Source organism: Rhopalosiphum maidis, chromosome 2 (genome assembly GCF_003676215.2).
Source record: "Rhopalosiphum maidis isolate BTI-1 chromosome 2, ASM367621v3, whole genome shotgun sequence".
NCBI classification, from domain to species: Eukaryota; Metazoa; Arthropoda; class Insecta; order Hemiptera; family Aphididae; genus Rhopalosiphum; species Rhopalosiphum maidis.
The window spans coordinates 34,485,540-34,510,690 of record NC_040878.1 but is presented as its reverse complement, the minus strand read 5'-3'; the positions used below and the strand labels follow the sequence as shown (position 1 = coordinate 34,510,690).

Below are 25,151 nucleotides of genomic sequence, written 5' to 3'. Positions count from 1 at the left end.
TCAAAATCTTGTACTCTTATTTATTGTGAAAACCTTTTTTAAGTATACATTTTACTATGAATTTTGTCAAATTACTCGTAAGTACTTACATTTGTTTTACAAAACTGAATATATTTTTCAATTGTTGATTTATTAAAAAAAAAGTTTTGTACCTGGTTGCAGAACTGGCTAATAAGCTTCTCGATAAAATTTACAATCTAAAAAAAATTATCGTTTATTCTCTTATAGAACCCAAAGGCAGTGAAATGTGTATGTTAAATTTTAAATTCATTGACTCAAATATCATCAATAATATGAAAAATAATTAATTAACTAGAATTGACCTTATTAAACAACTTCATCAATAATTAGTAATTATTCCAAATTATTAATCATCTTATCATGCTAATGTTAAATGATTCTTAAAAACAAAAAAAACAATTTGAACTTAGTTTGCATGCATATTGTATTTGTATATCTATAGTTTTAAACATGGGCTATATCCAATATATTAGTGATACACTATATTCTATGTCTTAGTTTATTTATAAAGAATTGCAAGTTCAAGTTATTAGGTTAGTAAAAACTTCAATAGAAAATTAATTGTGATATTTAAATATAATTAACAGTGTTTCCACTCAACATTATAAATAGAATAGTTATAGCATGCTAGATGAACATAATTTGTTTAACCCATCAAGTATATGATCAATTAGGATGAACTATGCTGTTCAATATTTTAAAATTATTATATACGATATAAAGTAAAATTATATTATTAAATATTTTTAGGTACAACGTAAATATTGTTAACTTAAAATAAATGTATAAAAATACTGTTTAAATTGAACATTCATTGCCATAAAAAAAAAAATTATGATAATATAAAGATAATATCAAGTCACAATATTTAGCAGTAGTTTAAAAAATAAAAACAGTCTTTACAAGACAATCTTTAGCAAAAATGACACAAAAGTGTCAAGAAATAATTTTAGCTTAATCGTTAGTACCTATATTCTATTTATATTATATGTACATCCCACATAAAGTAATAATTTATTACTATCTAATCCACTTCGTTGGTAAATTGGGATAAGTATAGCGTGGTGTTTTGTAGCCAATTGCTAATTGTTTTAAAATTTCTTTCCATCCAATTTACATTTGCTTCTGCATTTTCAATTGATTGTAATACGCTCCTTCTAGCTGATCCCAAGTGTTCGTATTCGTCTTTATAAAACTGCCATAGCTAAAATACATTTAACAATTATTATAGATAATTGAATGGTTTAAAATTGCTCGTCATTTCGCAATGTATTAATTATTTTTGTTATTACGTACTTGGATCAAATCGTTTTTAGTATTGAAATGGTATGTGGCCGATTTTATAATCTCGCTCATTGTAGAAAATCCAGCCGCAAAACTAAATACATATGCACAATATATTATCATTCATTTTTATCATTAGGCCAAATATTATTAATAATCGTTGCAATATTTACGTTGATTTAAGATTACGCCAGTTATCGCGCACATAATTCCACGCCACTTCTTGCCCGGCAACTTTATTGGTTAAAGCATAAAATACTTTACTGATATCCTGATTTCTAATGGAAGAATTGTTTTGTAGGGCATAACTGAGAAATCTGTAACAAAATATTTTTAATCGTCAGTAGTTGCCACAAAATATTATACAAGTTATATTTATTCAATAAATAGAATAACGCCAATATTACTGTTTATTATTATTACAATACAGTTTATATTTGATAATATTTACTATAATAAGTAATCATAAAAACAAACAATAAGTAATTTAATAAACACACTTAGCATTATTTCTCATAGCCACAACATATACCACGTTAGATAATTTATTATAGATAAACCAGCAATACAAATTTACAATGTGCAAGTATAGGTACACAATCAGAAAATAACATTTTTTTAGAACTTGTTTTTTTATTACTTTATACATTTTATATGGGTATAAAAAACACTCTATACTATATTGATATTGATGTGAACACATACGAATGTACGCACGAATATGGCATGCATAATAAAAATATGTTCATAAATTACCTGGCTAAAATCCATGTTTCCCTACTACAACCCAAAGCGTCTAGCAATAAATCTTTTTCAGAAGCTACTGTAGTCATTTTATACATTTTCCATGCAAAATCCCATTCTTCTTCACTTCCATAACTAATGGCCGTACAATATATTATTGCTTTTAAATTTGGCGAAATTCTACAATATAAAAAATAAATAAATATAAATACATTACATTGTACAATCTATCATCATTTTGTAAATTGTAACTAAAACATAATGTTTAAGTCAAAAGCAATAAATTATTTACGGGTTATTCTTTTCTGGTTGAGGATTTGATTTCCAATTTTGAAACTGAGCCACTGCATTTCGAACGCAATCAGTATGTCCTAATTCACAAGCGCATGATAACAAGTTAAATCTTTTGTAAATAACTAATTGATCATCTCTCGGATTATCTGCAAACCCGGTTATTTTATACATTGGAGATATTAGGTGTAACACATATGCCTATAAAAAAACATCAAATACATATTTAAAATGCATGTCATTATTATATTAATATAAAAATGATAAACAAAATAACAATTTATTAATATTACATCGTAATATCATGGTTTTAAATAATGAATAACTATACGTTTATAGGTAATATGCGTTATTAGTAATTGTAGGTACATATAATTCTACACACTATATTGTATAATAATGTACCTATCGTTTAAGAATTTTTGTTCCTAATTTTGTAGTAATTTTAATAATTAATTACGTTGTTTTAATTAATAAGAATTTAATTTACTTTTAATTTGTCATAAATGGATGTTTTGATGAGCATTTGATGTAAATAGGTAAAAGACCTATACGCAGATTTCCACGGCACATACTCAGTCTCGTGGTAAAGATATTTAGTTAAATCGAGAGAGGTTTGGTAACTCAAATATCCAGCTCTTGATAAAGACATCGCGTCATCTATCAACTGTGCTCGATTAATTGTTCCTAGAATAATTAAAAATTGACATTATCTTGGTACATGCACAGAAAAATCAACACTTTATGTTTACCAATATTAAAATACATTTCTGGATCGGTTAAATATTCGATTAGCATCTTCCAATTTTTTGAATCATAGTTTACTCTATAAAATCCAGTTTCGTTTATGTTAAACAACACCCAATCATTGGAAGGTATCCCTATTTCAGTTATCACCATGAATTCTTCGGGCTTAAACCAATAACTTGGTTTTGTAACTGAAAAATCCAATTTTGATGATGTTGTGTACGTAAGTGGTATCCACCAAAGATTATTTGGTTGATCAGTTTTATAAACGTTTTTAGTATCATGAAGAAGAAAACGACTCTAAAACATAAATCACGTATGAAATAATAATTTTATAATATAGTTAGTATGGTACATATTTGGTACAAAGAAACAATAAAATGTATTTGTGTTCAAATGTTTAACAGGTTTATTCATAATTTATAACAGAATATTGATCATTCAAGTAAAAAATAAGTATATTTATATCATAAATTGTAAAAGTTAGAAGAACCTAAAAATGTTACATTAGTTCTAGTAAATGTAGTTGGTAGGAGGGTGAATACTGAATGGGTTGTTTAGAAGACTCAAGCCGCCATTGCATAGCAATAGGAGATATTTAGTTTTTATTTTCTTATTCAGCCTTTAATAAAATGTTATTATATCACTCAAAAATTACATTACAGTCTGATGGGAATAAAATACCTATTCAGTATGTCCATAAAATATAGACATAATCATAAAGGGATAATATATTATTGTGAAGGTAAAATATGGCATACGTAAACTGCGTCCAAACAACCTTTTATTTTTTGTTAAGCTGCGCTCGAATTTTTATCTATGTCAAAAAGGTATAATGTAAGCTGCGCCCTTCAAAGCTACGATGTACCATTTCTAAGCCCAGAAAGTGTATCTAAGTATTTTGTAAATTATTTAATGAAATTAAGGCCTGGCAACGAAAGAGAGACACGATTTGCGGATTATTTAGTACCTAGATGTATATTGTATATATCATAAATAACTATATATAAGTGAAGAAGCTCAATGATTTTGTGTTTACCTGTAGTTTGGGCGAAGTTTACAATCACCGAAAAATACTTTAACAAAATGACTATAACTTTTCTAAGGTTATTTAATTGTATATTTTAATATTTACTATTAGAACTATAATACTATTACTACGGTAAGTTGAACTATTTTACAAAAAATATCTTTTACCTCTTATTATACACATCTGACTATATATAAATAAAATACTGTTTTTTTTTTTAGTAAGCATATAATTTAAAAACAGATGGATCGATTGGGTTAATTAAAAACAAATGTTTATATTAGTCCAAATAAGGTTTTTACAAAAAGAAAAATTGTCCGGAAAATTGAAAGTATCTTTTTCGATGGAATTTTTATATGAACTCATGACTAGATGCGTGTATAACACTATTTCATAAATTTCTTTATGGACAAGTATAATTATAATATTTTATCATATATTATTTTTATTACTTTAATGTCAATACTAATGTACCTTACAATATTGTGTTAATAGGTTTGTGATAGATAAGTATTACTTTATAATTAATCTAATTTTTAAAAAAAATGTAATGTGTAAGGAAAATTATAACACTTATACGTAATGGTGAAAAGTTTCAATGAGTCCCCTCGGAAAATATTTTTTAAATTACAACAAAATAACTAAAATCGTTATTTTTCGTCTAAATATCCAATTTAGTCAAATTTTGAATTTCAAGCACTTCTCAAAATTAATTTACTATAAGAAACTACTTTTAAAGTAGAAGATCGAAGTATTTATTATATCATAAAGATGTACACACCTACACAAAAACACATCATTGTAAAACCGATAAATTTATCGTTCCGATTGGAATCTAAAAAATATTCACAATACTATTTTACTTAAATAGTTCTATATATGCTTTAGAATACAGTAAAATTCTAATAAAAGATAAAATTCATTTTAACAGTAGAATTGTAGAAACAATGTAGTTTGTCAATAAATCTAAGTACTCTGTGGGTTAATGCTTAACAATATAAATTGGATTCTGAACGAATCTAAAAGAGAAGGATCGTTATCACTAATCACTGAGACACTAAATAATTAGTAATGTAAGACCTACGAGCTATAATAAAATTATAAGTACTCTCGACTCTTGAATTTTTTAATAGTATTTCGAACAAGTATAGATTGGCTTTAAACATAAACATTTTTTTAACATTTAATAATTTGTTTTCATTAAACAAAGTGGAAATAATCATTTGTGAATATTTTTATTTTAAATCCTAAGAAAGTGAAACTAATATTTGTTATTATAGTTTAAAATTACTTATATTAGCTTAATTTTATATTAAAATATATATTTGTATTTTGTATTGTTGAGTGAATAGATGAATTATAAATAAATAGGCACCTGCGAAACGATTAGTGTATCCATTTCATAATTTCGTGTAACATTTACTACTGGAAATCCTGGTTGTAGTATCCATGTATCCATGACATTCTTTACAGTCAATGTATTGTCCATAACACGATCGGCTTGTGCCTGTTCGGTTAAAGCATCCCACAAATCATTATGATATGCGCTCTTATATGCTCTACCAAATATCAAAATAAATTAACACTATTTGTACATTGTATTAAAATTAAATTTAATACTGAAAAAAATTTTAATGATTAAACTTCAAAGTTCAACAAGTTAAAATAATCAATACGAGTATAGGTAACTAAAAAATAAGCTAATACCTTTTTCATCTTGATTATACTTAAATAATGTATATAATTTGTTTTCTTAAAACGGTTTTTATTTCATAGGTCTCAATTGACTCAATTTATAGAAATAATTTTTAAACAATAACTACCTAACTATTTATAAAATTATAAAATGATAGGATTATTTAGATCACCCAGTTTATTTTTCAAGATTAATTTATAAGTATTGATAATATTTGTCATGAAGACTATAACATAACAAAACGATTACAAATAATAATATGTGGTTATTTGGTGATATGAATACTAATCTAATAATATATTTTAAAAACAAGTTTATTGTTTATTTATTTAAATATTCTTGCATTTTATAATTTCATGTTTTCTATTGACAATTACAGTATGATTCTAGGACTATCGATATTTTAAAGACTTATTGTATTGATCATGTTTTTACAAAAAATATCAATATATCTATTACCAGTATTACCTAACATGAAATCGTTTATTATGAAAGCTGATACTATAGATAATTGTAATTTATAGATTTCTAATTTTTATATTAGCATTGATATTATCAATAACGCAAGCAATAAAGAATTCAATATACCAAATAATACTAAAAATCAATACAGGTTTCAATTATTTAAATAATAAAGTTTTTCTACGATTAACATGATTTATTTATTGTCACAGTCACACAAATGTTGACATATTATTAGTTAATAAAATTATACAGTTAAAATCTAACAACTACATTGATTATAAACTAAAATTAAGTATATTGAATAAATCATAAAAGTGTATTAAATCTATTGATAAGGTTAGATAACGTTCTTAATATTATAGTTTATTAATTATTTTATCTAAACATAATATGAAAGCTACTTGGATAATAATGATAATATTAAATTAAGCTTCTTATGGCACCAAAAAAGTAGAACCACATATTAATTGTATACATTGCCATTCTTTTAATATTGTTTTAACTATAAGTAATAAAAATACCATTTTAAACGAATTAAATAATTTATATTTTAATGTTGGTAGGTTAAAATATTTATAATGATATTAATAATAAATTAAATTGGAATGAATTTTATAAATTTTGTATATCTATTAAAGGCAAATAAATCTATTTTCTTGATTCAATTAATATATATGGTATTATTTTTAGTAGATCAATTAGTTTTGGTGAATTATCTTCTAACTAAAAATATTATTATGTTTTTATGCTTTAATTTTTAAAATCAGATCACCGTAAAATGTAGACCAATCGCACTAACTTTAATAATTTAAAAGATATTTGAAAAATGTATTTATGCAAATTAATTATAATAATTATAACTTTTTTTTGTGAGTTTTGTTCGTTACTAGTGTGTGGCAAAAACTATTGAAATTTGAAAATGTCTGAATAATAAAGGATTATCTCAGTGGTTATGCAAAACAAAAATTAAAGAAGAAGGCCAAAGACGCAGTAAGCAAGTTACCTAAATTAACGAATCTTTTTGAAACTATCAACAGTGCAAACGAAGTAACTAACACACTTGATTTTTCAGATCTAATTCAAAAGTTTAGTGAACTAAAATCTATAAAAAACAGTTGTCCTTAATTCTTAATCATGTAAATTTTTTTATTATTTACATTGACTATGTTGAAAAATGCATTGCCACTTTAACTTTGTGTACAATGTACATGATGTTTATCAGTAAACATTTGTTTAAATTAAAAATTGTATCTACACTTCTTTACTTATATTTATAATTTTAATTTCATCGTTTTATTTATATTAACCATCATTAAATAATTACTTATAGACTTATGGTATAATTTATTTATAATCTTATAAAATCAATTGAATATAAAAAATCCATATAGCAAAAAGACTGCATTTATAAACTCAGTTGTTAATTTAGAATTTAGATAATAATTAACTTTGGGGCCCCATCAAAAAATTAGACCAGGCCCCAAATTTCCTAAGTTGGGCTGTGGTATAACTAGTATTCTATTTATATTTTATATTAACTTACTTTGCATTCAAATATTTAGTTAAGCCTTTCCGGAACACTTGCCGTGTAAGAAAGTGATCCATCATTCGAATTACAGAAGCTCCTAAAGAATTATAAAAATTACATTTAATACTAGTTGTAGAAATAAAATTAAAATTGTTTAGTCACCTTTATCGTAGGAAATGCGATCAAACAATTCATTAATTTCCTCCGGCCTCGACACACGCGCTGAAATCGGATGTGTGGATTTCAATGAATCCATTAAAAATACGCTCTGTATACCACTGGAAATAAATTGTTCCTCCATTTTCCACTTAGGCTCTACCTGTAAAAAAAAAATAGAAAACAATAAATCAATTTAAATTATTAATGCTATGATACTTACATGGTCTACCCCTACGTATTCAATGTAAGTTGCAAAACCTTCGTTTAACCATAAATCTGACCACCAATCTGGTGTTACTAAATTTCCAAACCATTGATGTGCCAATTCATGAGCTATCACCGTCGCTACTCGTTCTTTTTGAGAATTAGGCGAAACACCTTCATTATATAACATGGCTATTTCCCTAGGAAATTTTTTTTTCGTCTTTACTTTGTTTTTTTTTTTTTTTTTGTAATGTAAATACAAACTATCTAGACTAGATTATTGAAATTAATTATATAATACTTACCGAAACGTTACTAATCCCCAGTTCTCCATTGCTCCAGCTGCAAAATCTGGAAGTGCTACTAGATCAGTTTTTTTCAATGGATAAGGAATGGAAAAGAATTCTTCATAAAACTTTAATATACTAGGGCCAATGTCTCGAGCATAATGGGTATGTGATAACACATCACTTCTAGCCCATACTCTGAATGTTTCCGAGGATAAATATTCAAAATCAGAAATAATGAATGCCACTAAATAAGTAGACATTGGTACTGTTTGTTCAAATGTGTCCCATTCATAAAACTCTAAAGATTCTGATCTGTAAAAATATAAAATTATGCTAATTTAAGAACTTTGAAAATTATTGATATCAAATAGCAATTTTTTAATTTACAATGTTGGTAATTTGTTGTCCACATATTTAAGCCCGGTGTTGGATATAGAACTCATATGTCCGGGTCTTGCAATTGACACAGTAAATTTAGCCTTTAAAGCAGGTTCGTCAAAACAAGGAAATGCTTTTCTTGCGTCAGTTGGCTGAAATTGTGTAGCAGCTATCCACCTTATATAAAAATAATAGATTATAGATTAAATTATTAGTGATTCTTAAAATAAAATATACTTTAAATATCTAACCTAGTTGTATTTCCTACGTTGTAAGAACTTTTATAAAATCCTTCCATGTTGTCTTGAAGTTTTCCTGTGTATTTTATGTGAATGTTGTACTGATGATCAGCTGGCTGTGTATCTTTGAACTTTATAATAAAAAACTGTTTAGAAAGATCTTGTTGTGTTTCTTGAATAGGAACAAAAACACTCTCAGCCATCACGTGTTCATTTAGTACCATTTTTGGATACCTATAGATAATACAACTAATATTGAGTATACATGACATGAAGGGTTAAAAAAATACTAATTATATTGTAATTTCCAAGGAAAATAATTGTGTAATAGTATTTATTAGAATATCACAAAAGGCAATTAAATGTGATGTAATCATTTCCTTACCCCTCTTACCCCAACTAATAGGATAAGTTACTCATCATACGTGATACGTCATTATATCCGGTACCCAGCATACATATTTATCTAACTACCTCTGTATCTGCTTTCTATTTAGTCAGTTGCGTCTCAACTGACTGCTTCCTACAATACTACAATTCTTCTACTGTTTACAATTGTTCTTATCGTTTACCTGGTAACGAGACATTCCGTCATATTCAAGTCGACGGCGTGCAGTGTCACACTGTCCACGGGGGCCGTTGCATTGACGACAATGTCTACCTGGCCGTCGAACGTTGAGTTTCCAGCCCATAGGAATGGTATTATTCGTAGGTCATACGAATCCGGCACCACTTCCGCCGGTAACCGGACGTCCGTATTGCCGTACTCGTTCTCCAGCCGCTCATAATCAAAGCCGCGTATCTCGTCTAGTATCGTCTCGGTGGACCCAAATCGCGGGTTACCAGATATCTGACTACACGTTTGCGGGTGGAAGAAAAAGAACAGGCACAGGGCGCATAGTAGCACAATGAATGCGAACGATGACGTCAACAACGTCCAGGACACCCTGAGGGTTTTCCTCCGAGTCGCGTATGTCGCGTCGCCGTCCATCGGTTCGTCAGCAGCTTCATGGACACTGTGCATAAAAAGTATAATATGAAATATTATATATACAAAATAAATACAATATATTATAATATAATGTTGTAAAATTATTATAATTATTTATCTGTGGCCACGCCAGCATTTTAAGATTTCATTGCTAAAAGTGATTTAAAAAATAAAATGTACTTTGACATTATGAATATTTTATACATTTAACCTATATTGAAAAAAAAACGATTAAAAAACTATTTTGCCATTGTCAGAGATTAGAATGTGTTTGAGGATCTTAGCCCTAAAATTAAAATTATTATTGTTATTTTGTGTAGAAAAAATGTTGCTTTCTCTAAAATTCAATTAAATCTCCACCATAGGTACATCGTATATAGGTACTATTTTAAAAATTAACCAACATTCGAGATCATATGTAAGTATATAATATAATACGTATTTATATATTATATAGATATAAGATAATTTTTTTAACGTAAGTCATTCACTAAACAAAAATTTTTTTTTACGTAATTTAATTCACATTGAAAAATAATATATTTCAGAGTAATGCATATATTTTACCATTTTTTGTTATTGTAATATTATAAGTTATTTAGTTTTTTTGTTAGTAAAAACATAAGCTGAACATCAAAATCTATGAGATTTCTCTGTTGGAGACAATAATGTTGTACGATGCAAGTGTGAATATGTGATATAACTTTTTATAAAAAATATAAGACACCTATGTATAATTACGAGCAGTGTGTAATAGATATTAGATATACAATAAATATATATATTGTGTGAAGCGAAAAAAACAATATAAATAAAAAATCAGCTAAATAAATAATATAAGTAGTAAAATAAATATGTACTATTCCTACAGATAAAAACTTATATATACATAAGAAAAATAAATTAAAGTTAAATGGGAAACACATTGTAATATTAGCCAACAATTAAGAAACATAGCGTTATAGCAATGCGACGATGTGATTTACATACATATTTCATTTTAACGTCCTAAAAGTGATATCACTATTATAGTCATATCCCTCAATGTTCGGCATCTCTAAAATATCGCATATCGCAGTATTACATCTAAAGAACTTCATGGTTAGATATATATAATTGCTAAAAAAAATTTTAAACTAAAGAAAGTCAAAAATACAATGCATAAATAAAAAAATTCTGATTTAAAAATAAAATAAAATAATTATGAATAGACTAAGAATTGCCTGCAGAAATAACGTTCAGTGGTTTAATGGTTGAAGAACATCCATTAATATGCGAAGCCGGAAGAGTAGCCAAAACGATCAAACAAATACTGACAGAATATCGTGAGTATACGGAAAAACTCAATAAATGTAAAAAAAATCTAATACCTTAGATGTGATGTTGACACAAAATATAATAATTTTAATATTCTTAAAAGAAAAAACTAAATTTTATGGCATAATTTAAAAAATAAAATAAAAATTATAAAATACTAATGAAATGACTTAATACTAATGATCTATGAAGCTAAGGTTTTATTTTAATCAATAAAAAAATATGTATTATGCTGGGTATATTTTTTATAGAATAACATTCATTATTAAAAAAATTTATATTTTTTTTAGAAACGGTTATAGATTTTGAAATAACACACTTATTTGAAATAAAGTCGTCCTATATATATATATTGTATTTACTTTAAAATATTTGTTATTTTTTTTTTGTCTGACTAAGTACGTGCAAATTGAATCGTTTATGGTGCATCCGTATTGCATACCAAAAAAATAAATAAATTGAAACATTCAATAATTCTATGTCATCATCTCTAAGGGAGGTCTGTCCAAAATTGCATGCTACCTCTGACAGAAATCTTTCCAAATTACATGCCACCTCTTAAAGGGATCTGCCTGAATGCATATTATGTACAATTGCTGTAACCACGCAGTGACAAAAAAAAAAAAGTGTCAAAAATGTAGCAGGCAAAGATTTGACTGAAAAACACACTATGGGATGTATTTAAAAATACCCAAAATTACTCAATGAGTGATAATTAATAAATATGAAAATATAATTACATTTTTCATAAAATTAATATTGTAAAACAAATATAACCAAAAAATATTAATACAAAAAATAGTAGGGTATAGATATTTATTATTTATTTTTTTCATTCTACTTTCTTTGTATAATATCACAATATTATCATTATTATAGTTATTATTATACATGATTCGTGCAATTATAAAAAAATTATTTTTGATAATTACTTACCTGGCTGTTTATATATTTAATAAGAAGCAAATATTAAAACAATTGTAATTTAGGGAGATAATAAAAATGAGTTATATGCGTTACCTATCTATTTTTAGGTACAAATACAAATTATCAATAAGTAATAGCCAATAGGTGCCAGGTGGTATTTGATAAAAAAATATTACGTACACACGAATAATATTATATTATGAGTACTAAACATTTTATAATATACGTTATGTACGATAAATATATTTATTTAGGTATTTAGTATAATATTAAATTATACATGTGACGTGTACCTATACATAATGACTCCGACGACAGATATTTGTGCGTTAGCCCAGCCATTAATATTATGTCTTCATTCTAATTAAAATCACCATTCTATTTTCGAACCGTGAAAAACAATAATAGACTAGTATTTTTATATGTTCCAACGTCGTAAAAAGGCGGCTGGTCTAAATTTATCGGTTAGTTTACTTCAACTTTAAGACTAGCAAATGAACGTATTATGCTTAACAAGTGCGGCGAGAATATCAACTTAATATATGGCGAGTTGTGTTGATCGAATAGGGTCGACGGTGCTAGTAAAACGACCGGGTAAGATAATTTGACGCTTCGGGTACCTACGACGTTTAATCACAGAATATTTGTATAGGACGATATGATATCACAGATTCACAGTCATTAAGTAATCGATAATGATGACAACGAGAGCGACAAACCGACCGACAAATTAACGAGAAATTGTATTCTGTGTATAACACTTAATGTTATTCATTATATTATCGTAGTTATACGCGTTTTATATAATATATTTCAGATCGAATAAACTTGAAAGCGATAATTGATTTAGATTTCAGACTAAAGAAAGTTAGAACCAATAAATTGCACGACTAGTTTTACAGATACAACACAATATAATATTATCATTATCATATTTACCGCATTGTGAAACACATAACTTTACACTAAATTGGACGCTAAAAACCGTGTACAAAAAAATCGTATTGACGCGAAAGCAGTTTATAAATGTTGCGTACCGTTGCCCGACTGCGCGTCTTGTCTTTAAGACTTACGCTCGGCGACATTATATATATTATATTAAAATGACATTTTGTATTCGCATAGATTAAGACGTTATACTATTATTGTGTCTGATATCCGCATACCTTGACCCACATATATACTACATGGCTTTGGTAGCATCAAATAGGTTTTTTTTTTAGGTACACTTTTTTATTCTTATATTATTATTATTATTACGTAGTATTATTCTTTTTGATAGTAGAATTACTGCACGTTCGCGATTCTCCCCTTTAGAACATTTGCATATTAATGGTGTTCCTCGGCTACAACGACGGGGGACAACGACAAACGTTTGCACTATTCTTATTCGTCAAACCCCACGCGGCAGTCATTTATAATATACATATATTTTTTTGTTCATGAAATGTGTGACGTACCCTTCAAACCGTTGTCCGTACGGGCTGTGCTCCAAAACTTGTTTTTGTGCCAAGGGGTTACCTATTATTTATTCGTTATTCACAGAGAATTGTTTAAAATAAAATCGACATCGCTCCAGGCGATTTGTTAGGTATGAGAAGTGAGGACAACGCACCTACTGGCCAGTGGCTACTATATACACAATATTGTAATTTATAATTATTTATATTACTATCATTATATACATGTATAGTATACCGTTTCAGATTAAATTATTATAATTATTCGTCTAAGGGTTGTGGGCTACATACAGTATTGTATATTATTATTAATTATAGCATTCAGTATTACGTGCATGTTTTAACGGACCGATGATGATGAATTACAAATTAAAATGATCACTATCATTTTAATTAAAAAAAGGATATTATAATGATATCATATTTTCATTCATATCTTGAGCATTTTATATAATGTAATTACTTATTTCAAGCATAATATGCAGTTCAATTAATTAATATACCACAGTTATCAGTCGTGCTTATAGGTTTTATTAAAATAGTTAAAATATTATGACATGTTGCTATGTATAATTTAAAATTCTTACAGTCTATACATAGTATAAAATTTTTTTAGTATTTTCTAAATCAAAACAGCATCAAAATTATTGTAGATATCTTGATTTTCAAATGGTTTTATACTTTTTGAGTTATATAACTAGATGAAGGGATAGACTAGACATTATTATAATAGTGTATCAACGTTGATAAATTAATGCGTAATAATTTTAATGTAGCAAATAGGTACTATGCAAAATAATATTGTTGCCATCAAAATCCATAATACATTACTAAGATTAGAAGGAAACAGTCACGGGTCAAATTATATGTAGAAGATTATTTATTTAAAATTATACATCAAGTCTCTGAGCAATCTTTTGATATTTTCTTGAAAGGGCTATTATGCTTATGAATAATGTTATTAAATATTAATATATAGCATGAAAAAGTACTATGTTATATATCAAAAAGGTAAAATATTTTTTTTTAGAGTATTTTACATATGTTTTAATATATTACTTGAAATTGATATATAATTAATAGTATTATTATAAAGATTGGGAAATATATTATAGTTCTAGTTTCTAAAACTATAAACATAGAACCATATTCAAAAACAAGACTGTAACTTGTAAGCACATAAATTATAATTAACTCAATAATCAAAAGACTATGATCAATGTTAAAAAAAAATAATATATTTTAGTAAATATATGTTAGATATCAATGAAAACAATAATAATTATTGTTATTATATCAAACAATTGTACCAACTGTGTTAAAATCAAAATTTCAAAGAATTAGGTAAATATTAAAAATAAATTATAGGATGGCGTTAGTGGACCTTTCATCATGTTATGAATGTATAGCAATATATTATATATGTATTTCTATCAAAAATTTTTAATGTTATAACAAACAAATTGAAAATATTTTTAACCAGTAAAAAAAAAATGTTTTAAATGAAAATAATTTTGATAGTTTCAAATGTTTCAACATACTGATATTGAAATATGGTGTTGTTTAATATGTTAGTATATTAATTGTGACATGCACAAGAACGATGAGCCAAAAAATAAAATTTTAGATATAATTTATTATGCAATTTTTTTTTTGTATTAGAAATATGCGATTATGATTTTCATGCATATAGTACAATCAAATAACAATTACTTGAACTTGTATTTCATTTGAACTTAGTTGATTGATTTACGGGACAGCGGTGATCTTGAGTAAATGTCTTACGTGACATTCAGCGAAAACCTCTATATTCGTTGTAAACATAAAGTAAAATCAATGAACCGAACATAAAAAATTTAACAATAAATCAATAATAATAATAAAAAAAAAGAAAAAACTACAATTTCGTTGTACTCAAATTAATAATAACAACAATAAATAAAAATGATTTTAATTATAATAATTTTAATAATTATTATTTATTAGTTTAATAAAAACGATCAAAGCATATTAGTTTTTGAACAGATGCGATGACAAAATGATCAAGCAACATGTCTAGTTCGAATGCACACAAACTCTGTGCGTGCAAAATATTAATAGTACCCCCACTAAAATGATTCAAAACACGTGTACAACGTATAAGGTTTCGTGCATATTAAATATCACGTGTAAAACAATATATATTAAAAATATTATGGTTTTCACAACAATACGCTCATTGTTTTCGATTTTTGGTTTTGGAGACAACTACCAGCATGGCAATTCCGCTTGGTGTCAGTGGTTTTTCGGTTTACCACACAGGTTGTTGATGAAGATGGTTCATTGAGATACAGCTTCCGACAGCATAAACAACTATTGTCTACCGGTGAGAATTAAATATTTGGCATACATTACACTGCAATGTACATTGTATACACTACATTATTATTGTGTAAGTAAATTAAATGTTCCTAATACAATGTAATACGTAGAAATGTTCAATATAAATTACCAAAAACATAAACTTTAAATAAAAAATATAGTCTTCTTTGATTATTCCCTTATAATTATTTGATTTAAAATGTTGACTTCAATTAACATCGATTAATGATGTAATTAGTTTATTAAATGTTAAGTTTACAAATAATAATAGTCCAATACATTTCCTTAAAATAAAAATAATTTATAAACGATAGGTCATAACTCATAAATATATAGTAGGTATTACAATATCGTAAATATCTTATTATCTATATCTAGCTGTCATATATAAGTTATACCTACAAAAATTAGTGAAAACGTTGCTCAAAAAGGTGCCAATAATTTTGAAAACAGTTTGAACTAATACATTTTTAAGGTTAAATTCTATGTTTTAAATAACAAAACAAATATCTTTTTGGACAGACATCACATGTGTAGCTTATAACATACAAATTTTAAAATAATAAAATTGTTTTTTTTATGTATAATAGACGAAAGCAAATAATTGAATTGATAACTGAATATTATAATTTTTATAATCATAGTTATAATTGGATAGCATTAATTAAAAATAATTTATTTACGCTTAAACTGTATCCGTTCGTATAACAATAATTATTAAAATATAAAAACAAATAAATAATTATATATTCAAAAACGTAATTAAAAAAATCTTAACTGTTGATTGAGGAAATTCAAATTGACGATGTAGATTAAGATGTAATAGCATTGTGTAATATTTTCTAAATTGTTACTTAGACCAATTCAAATTCACTTGAAGTAATTTAACTTTGATGACTGTTTTAATTGCGTAAACGTTACGTGTTAAAATGAAACGGTTCATTTAGATTTTATTCATTGATTGTTTTTAATGAAAATAATCGACTGACCTTTCCCTTCCTTTATAAATACATCACACAATTAAATATTCTTAGTAAATTAAACTAAATACTACTATGCTTTAACATAAAAACTTGTAAAATTAGTAATTGATCCATAATCCATATTATTAATTATTTTATTATTCTGTCTCTGTACTTCATTATAAAATACTCGTATATAGGGCACAATGAAAATACTTTTTTTAAATAAATACTCACAATATTTTGAAATATTTGCCAAAACTATATTATGACATACAATAAAAATTATTAATTGTTAAATAAGGATATGAATATTTATTAATTTTTTTTTAAAAAATGTTCAAGTTTCTAAATCATTAAAAACAAAAACGTTATTTAAAATCTATGATAATATTTTCAACCATATTTGGAATAGGTATTAAATATACATTTACAAATCAACAAAAAAGTTATTCGGCAATAATTTCAGTATTTTAACTATTATTTAGACTCCAGCTTAAAAAAACTGAACCTAAGTTTTTTATTTTGTCTAATTAATTACAGTGCTGACAAAAGCGACTGCAAAATGTATTTAACATACTTTATGTAATAATACATTTTGTTGTTATTGTTATTTAAATTTTGATTTTAAATAACATTAATCATAATATTTAAATTTAAAATTGTTTATTAGAATAAAAATTATTATATTGTTATAAATAATTACATTGTCAGTTTTTTTTTGCTACACTGTGTATGTATGCACTCGTATAAAACAAAACTTCTAAATCCCTTATTTAAACTTGTCTTTTATTATTATCGTTAAAAATATTTATAATACATTGGTTAGGTGATAGATGATAAATATGTAATATATATTATACGTCTTATATATAATTACCAATTCAGTCAAAATAAAATACCTAATTTCATAAAACGTACGTTTTTAAAAGGTCAATAGCGGCGTTAGAACACAATAATACATTATTGACAATTATTTTGATTATTAAACAACATTTAAAAGGGTTAATTAAAGAGCGGAAACCACTTAATGACCTTATACGTTTGGATAATGCTTTAAATTAAGTTGTTACTTACTACTTATAACATGTCAGCTAAAAGACGTCAATAAATTTGACATCACATAATTTTTAACAATCCACTGTTTGCATTTGTACATACTACATACGTTTATCAAAATTGTTTTTTTTTCTTATAACTATTATTTTTTAAAAACTTAAAGTATAATATATCATGGTAAAATAACTCATCAAAATAAAGTTAATACTATCGATAAATGGACCGAATAAATAAACTAGTATGCGATTGTGATCTTCAAATGCTTAGAAGTTGTTGGTACAATTGTACATTGGTATTATGTATTTTTATTGATTCGACCAGTGTTAAAAAATTATTACGAAAAAATTTTTGTAGAATACCATAACGAATACATGTGTATATTAAAATTTACAACACTTTTGATGTACACAAATTAATATTAACGATAATAAATTATAATAATTTTAATAAATATAATTTATTATTTAATTTTGATAATAACACAATCAAGGCATATTAGTTTTTAAACAGATGGAACATACAAATGCCAATGAAATGTTTGATATTAAAGTTCAACGAACACTTGTTGCTACACAAATGAGTAGCACAAAATAGTACAATAAAATATAATGTAAAAACTATTTATACGAAAATGTTCAACAACCATGATATTATAACTATATTATTATTCCGACGACGGACAGACAGATTTATTTATGAACGATAAAAATAGTTCACACGACCGATCATGTTTGAAATCCATACGATTTATATGTAGTCACTAGACAGAGGTACCTAATATACAATATCATAACGCGTGAGAAAATAAAAGATACCTGCGCGCGTCTGCAGCTAACCGATGAGTAAATAGTTATAGAAACGGAACCGTTGGCTTTCTAATAAATGTGTCGAGCTAGTATATATATCGAGGGCAGTTTTCTATTACGAGACTGCGACAACGTCGCCGGCAGAGTGAAAGGACATAATACGACATTATACGTATATATGGGTACGCGCTTGTAAAGGCACTTCTATATATAGGTGTATGGCGACATGGCGTAAAAGTCCAACAGACAGAGCCGGCGTACATATATTATCGTACGAGCCTACACAATACTATACGTCGTGCAGTGTGGCGGCCTTACAGCAATGTAATGTCATACAGGGACCTTGAAAATTAAGACTAATTGAATCCGCCATTTTGGTATAATTTAAACGGGAAGCCTCGAATTGTATTTAAATGGGACTGACGGAATTATTCAACACCCGTTGGTATATATATATATGTATATAAATATATATAATATATATACATATATACTATATATTATTATATATTACGGTGCTGTGTAAAGACCGGAATCCGTTGCGCGTTCATTATAACATGATTGATAAGGAAACCCAAACGCCTCGAGAATTTATCAACGAACGTCTGTCCTAAATATGATTAAAGACCGCCGTAGTAGGAACAACTCGCGCGCATATAGTTGATAATAAACGTATAACTTTGTTGTCGTAGTATGTATTTCGTCCAAATTGGATTAAAGTATAATGAATATCTGTAATAAATAGTTATAGTAGTAGTAGTAGTAGTAGTAGTAGTAGTAGTAGTGTTAAGTGTACTAGGTAATATAAAATAGTATACTTAAACGATTAATGTATTGTACGCAAGAATATAGCCGGTGAGTTAATCAGAAAGTTGAAAGCTTTTGGTCCGAATGATAACGTTTCGGGATGACGAATGAAAATAAATTTATTCGTAAAATTTCGAACAAAAAAGTCACTAATAAGTTGAAATCGAAAATCATAATTTGTTATAAGTATTTATTTATATAATAGTTATGTATAGTATTATAGTACAGTATATATAAATAATATTACGGTTTGACATTTTATACATGCGTCTATTTAATACAGTTGCTATAATATATAGGTCATAATGCTATAATATATTATTACTTATTAGTAATTAATATATTATAATGTACTTACATTATAATATCACTAATATCTGTCATCATATTTTCATATTACGTATATAGCAAAGATTGTTAATTTTCTAATTAAAAAAATATGTATATATATACAAAGCATATAAATGTATATGCCATATATAAGGAATAATTTTACCAAATATGTCCATCCAAAATTATTGGCTATTGCTTTAATAACAAATTTGCAATTGTTCATTGTACCTAACTTAATTATTCTATTATACGAAATCTTTAAGTAAACTTAAGGATCATTTATAAAATAGTTTAAATTTATATAGTTTTAGTTATCGATATGCAAATTAATTTTTTTAATGAAATCTTTCTTTACTGTAAATTGTTAAGTAAATAATTTTTTTTTTTGTTAATTTTGATGTAACTAAATTAAAATTCAAACGAGTAGTTTCTGGATAATCTCATTTTAAAAAAGAATTTAGTATCATTAAATATTATAAAAGTCTAAGTAAATAAAAATATACTTGTTAAGCAAACTTGAAAATTTCAAAGTTAGAATTTGGATAAATACATTATTAAAGAATAAATAGAGAATTATTGTACCTGGTGAATTACCAAACTCGTGTTATTATATTATACAAATGTATAATAATGGGATAATAATATAATATATAATATAGGTAATATATTATATGATATTATTATTGATATTATTATAGTTGTACCACTTGTACCTATCGTACTATAAAGATATGTAAATCCTATAGTTAGATATTAAAATATGTTTTACTTTAATATGTACTCTACAGTAAGTAAAATAAACTCATCCCCTTTAAGTTTTTACTATTAATAGGGCGATTAAACTACTTTTTTCTATATCATTACCATAAAAGATAAAACATCTGCCACATTACAGAGTTTCGTCGTGGTGCGTTACTTATTTATTTTCATTTGTTCTATTATATGAATGAACAAGTGCATCGGCATGGCATTAATGCATTAATTGTTAATGAATATTCTGATGATTGGTCAAGGTATACTTCAATTTATTTTCATAATATTATTGTTGTAATAAAATCTGCATAGCCGGTATGCTAGGGTCATTGGCACATCTTTACAAAATATTAATCACGTACATTTTCTGAACAATATAACTATTGAAATATTGTTCACATAGTGGAGATGTGAAAACATACTTTCATTGTATACTTACGGTTTACAGGTTACCAATATGTCATGTTTAAAGGTATGCATAAAATTTAAATTAAACCAGAAAGAATTATTTTTTATGTTAGATATTTATTTGAATCCAAGGAAAATCTACGAGAGTTTGAAATGATTTGTCCGGAAAGTATAATAACCGAGTATTAAAGTTGTTGCACTAGATTTGGTAACTAATGCTTGAGTTTAAAATTATTTAGTTTTATATGACTTAAAAATGAATTTATTTGATATCACTATATAAGTTAATTTAATTTATTTATAAATTTTTAAGTTTTCTCTCAGCGCAACCTAGCTATGCTGTATTTAATTAAATTACAAGAAAAAACGTCTATAAGCATATATGTGGGTTCTTTACTTTAGTTTGTTTATAAGAATGTGTTTGCAATTATTAATTCAAAACACTCTTATTTATTTGTTTTTAGGATAATACGATATTTATACTATACCGTATAGTCTATACACGTTTCTCTATAGTTTTCATAAATAATTAATTATAACAACATCGTAGATAATTATAGATAAGGATAAAATATGTTTTAGACTACTATCCAAACGGTATGAGTTTATAAACGAAATAAAATATTTTCTATGAATAAACATTTTAGATTCGTTGATTACTTGTAGATTTTAACATTTTTTTAAATGTATTTATCCATTTTAACGTTTTATAATTACATCCTTTTTTATATATTAAAAAAAAAATTTAAGTTACACTTTCAGCTTATTATTAAAAAAAAAATATTCATTGTAACATAATTCATACTTAATTTAATATACTAACTACCTAAATAGTATAATATTAAAATTTAATTATAAAAAATAGATTTTTATATCAGGATATTTTTAGACTTAAGAAAATTTAAGTATAAGAATGAAAGAATGAATTTATTTCGTAAGTAATTATCCATCTAAAAAACCTTAAAATATTTAAAGTTATTGTACAACACTTTAGAGGTTACATTGGTCTTAACCCTTCTCAGGATTTAAACTCATTGTGTATTATTATGCGTGTCAAATAACATGTTTCCTTCCGCTGTGGATTTAGTACCATATAAGTACCTACGTGAAGCTCTATGTATGCTATCGGGTCAAAATATTTGAAATGAATGCTCGCAAATTATATCGGTTATTAAATGTATAGTCACCTAAAAAAAGGAAGTATAGGCTACTAGTTTTCCGGCATCCGGCTGTGATGTATAAAATCAAGAAAAAAAAATGAAAGATGACTTTAAGTCGTGCAAAAAAAAAAAATAAATATCAAAAATAATAATAACAAAAAAAGTAAAGATTAGTATGCCTTAAATCTAATTTATACATTACATAACAAAGTTGTACATAATAATATGTATAAATGTATGATATATATTACACCTATAAATTATATTATGTTATTATTTAGTATCTATGTATAACACTATTTTAATATAGGTAAAATATTTTCATTTGCCGTAATAATGGATACGCCTTACATAATGTACTAAATGAATAATTATTGTACATTTGTACGTACTTATTTAATTTTAATTGCCATATTACATACGTACATATTTATCATCATACTATATTATACTGTGTATAATAATGATGATAAATTAATTAATAATTTAAATTAAAAGTTAATATATTGTACTACGAGAAACAATTCTTGTTTATTAAACTAAATGGGTGGGTAGTTTATTATAGCTGGAATAGGTATTTTAAGCTAAAGACACGAATAACACTAAATAGTTTATTGTTATTTATTTGGTATTAAAAAAAAATGATTTTATCTATAATATTAACATTTTGTAATTATACGTTTAAGATAGGTAATTTATCTTTCAATATATTTAAAAAATTATTTTGTTCATTTATATTATTTTTATAAATTATAAAATATGAGGGGTCGAAAAACATTAAACATTTTGTATCATATATTTTCAAATTTCACAAAATTTTTAATCAATTATCATAGAAATATTAAGATTGGTTATTATAAGAATGTAATATTTTGTTTTCATGTATCTTTTACTAATTTATTAGATTTGAAATAGTTTTGTTTATAAACACTAATTTTCTTTTATTACTTTTAATAATTTAGTTTTAAATAACAAATTCAATTCAATATTTAAATAATTTTTGTAAAGTACAATAAGTATATAAATATTATAAAATTTTCTAAATAAGTGACCATCTAAATTTATTTAATAAATTATTTTAATTTGTAAAAAGTTACTATTGTTATTCATTATTAATGTACAGTAATAATCTGATAATCCTTAAGTATATAACTCATAAGATGCAAAAACGAGAATGGATATGGGAGGGAATTCAATTTGGCGGAGGGATTTTACACGAGGTTGCATATCTATGTAATATATTATTATATTTTAGTAAACAAGAATAAAAAAAAAATATTACGAAAATATGTAAATAAAATACTAATCAAATTTATTGGATAGTAGATAGTATTACAACTTTTATAATACAGTATAAGTGTATCTTAGTGATAATAAATCCCAAAATCCAGATCCTCAAGTAGGTATAATTTCTGTAGACCGAACTGATATTTATATTTAAAATCGAATTCATTAATACTATATAATAGTTAATAAAGTGGAAACCGTGGTGAAATTCGAGATATAAAAATTTGGAAGGATATAGTCCAGTTATTTTTAATTAAAGTGTTCTAGTAAATTATAACCAATAATCAGGATGCTACTGTATTCTTGTTTTTATGCAAATTCTGCATGTAAGATCCATTAATCCATTTTTTATTTAACTCATTTATTGATTACCTATTTATTCATTATTGTGTAGTTTTTGTAAAAAGATTAAAAAATGTCTCATTGAATATTATTTAAATAATTGGTGCTGACATGTGGTCTTGGCGGGATGTAATTAGTGAGGGGATTAAAGAAATGGTGAGTCGCTCAACATTTTTTAAAAAAGCGGGTGTCGTATGATTAATTAGTAAGACAAAAAAAAATGTTTGCATCTTTCAATTTTCAATTGTGACACAACATAAAGAGGCTGTAGGTAGCGATAAATGACAATTTACAAATAACAAGCCGTAAATTTATAGCGCGCTTTAATATTTCGTTATTCTGCGTAGACTGAAGTGACGAAACGTTAATTTGCTATCCCCGCGGACCACAGATCATAATATTGTTATCATCGAGATGACTGCAGTAGACGACAAAATATAAAATATAGGTACCGTGTAAAATGTACAAGTTGATCGTAAAGCTTACCATCGTGATCAGTCGAGATGAATGCACGTGTTGGTTGTTCGGCTGAATAGTGGATCAGCTTTGGGTCATCGTTGTACGACTTGCAAAAATGATGAACTGCGGCCCACTCGGCGTAGTCGTATATTAAGTATTATTTAGGGAAATGTGATCAAGAAAAACGGAAACTTGCGATCCCGTATAACTACTAGTGTTTGCTGTACTCGTGATAGGCGCTAAAACGATATTATTGTAACCGTGTTTTTTCTAGGCGGCAATGTCGTCGTCGTCGTGTGGTACGGTCGAGGATACGGCGCACACTGTCGGCGCGACAAAACTGATCGTGTGGCCGAAGCGTTGTCAGTGGCGGCGGTGGCGGTCCCTCCTAAACGCGAAGCCCGCCGGGGCCGACGGACCAGCGCGCTGCTATTCTCCGGAACTCGCTCGCGATTTCGTATAATAATTATTATAATTTGTAATAATAATATTAACGGTAAGGCTTAACAAACATTGGTTAACAATAATGATGACGTATATACGGGCGCATTAACATTTATTGTCTTTACACGAACGAGAGGACGTTTCGCGCGATGCGTGGATGACGATTCGCTAACACTTGGCTCGAGGCCACCAGAATACG

General features: G+C 26.4%; 1 protein-coding gene across 3 annotated transcripts; it reads right to left on the bottom strand.

Moving 5' to 3' along the window:
- Positions 1 to 431: 431 nt before the first annotated feature.
- On the bottom strand, positions 432 to 24,850 carry LOC113552894 (aminopeptidase N-like). 3 transcript variants are annotated; one of them, XM_026955902.1, is made up of 17 exons: positions 24,536 to 24,850; positions 15,485 to 15,576; positions 9,649 to 10,092; positions 9,089 to 9,310; positions 8,847 to 9,014; positions 8,475 to 8,771; positions 8,186 to 8,369; positions 7,969 to 8,125; positions 7,822 to 7,903; positions 5,493 to 5,676; positions 3,093 to 3,387; positions 2,831 to 3,027; positions 2,342 to 2,541; positions 2,062 to 2,229; positions 1,479 to 1,622; positions 1,318 to 1,399; positions 1,046 to 1,225 (listed from the first exon to the last, which is right to left on the bottom strand). In XM_026955902.1, the coding sequence occupies exons 2-17, from the start codon at positions 15,499 to 15,501 to the stop codon at positions 1,046 to 1,048; spliced, it is 3,021 nt and encodes a 1,006-aa protein (XP_026811703.1). In that variant the 5' UTR covers positions 15,502 to 15,576; positions 24,536 to 24,850. The 3 variants fall into 3 exon arrangements, with proteins under 3 accessions (XP_026811706.1, XP_026811704.1, XP_026811703.1); XM_026955905.1 differs by lacking the exon at positions 15,485 to 15,576 and having other exon boundaries at positions 432 to 1,225; XM_026955903.1 differs by lacking the exon at positions 24,536 to 24,850 and having other exon boundaries at positions 432 to 1,225; positions 15,485 to 15,501.
- Between the last annotated feature and the right edge of the window lie 301 nt (positions 24,851 to 25,151).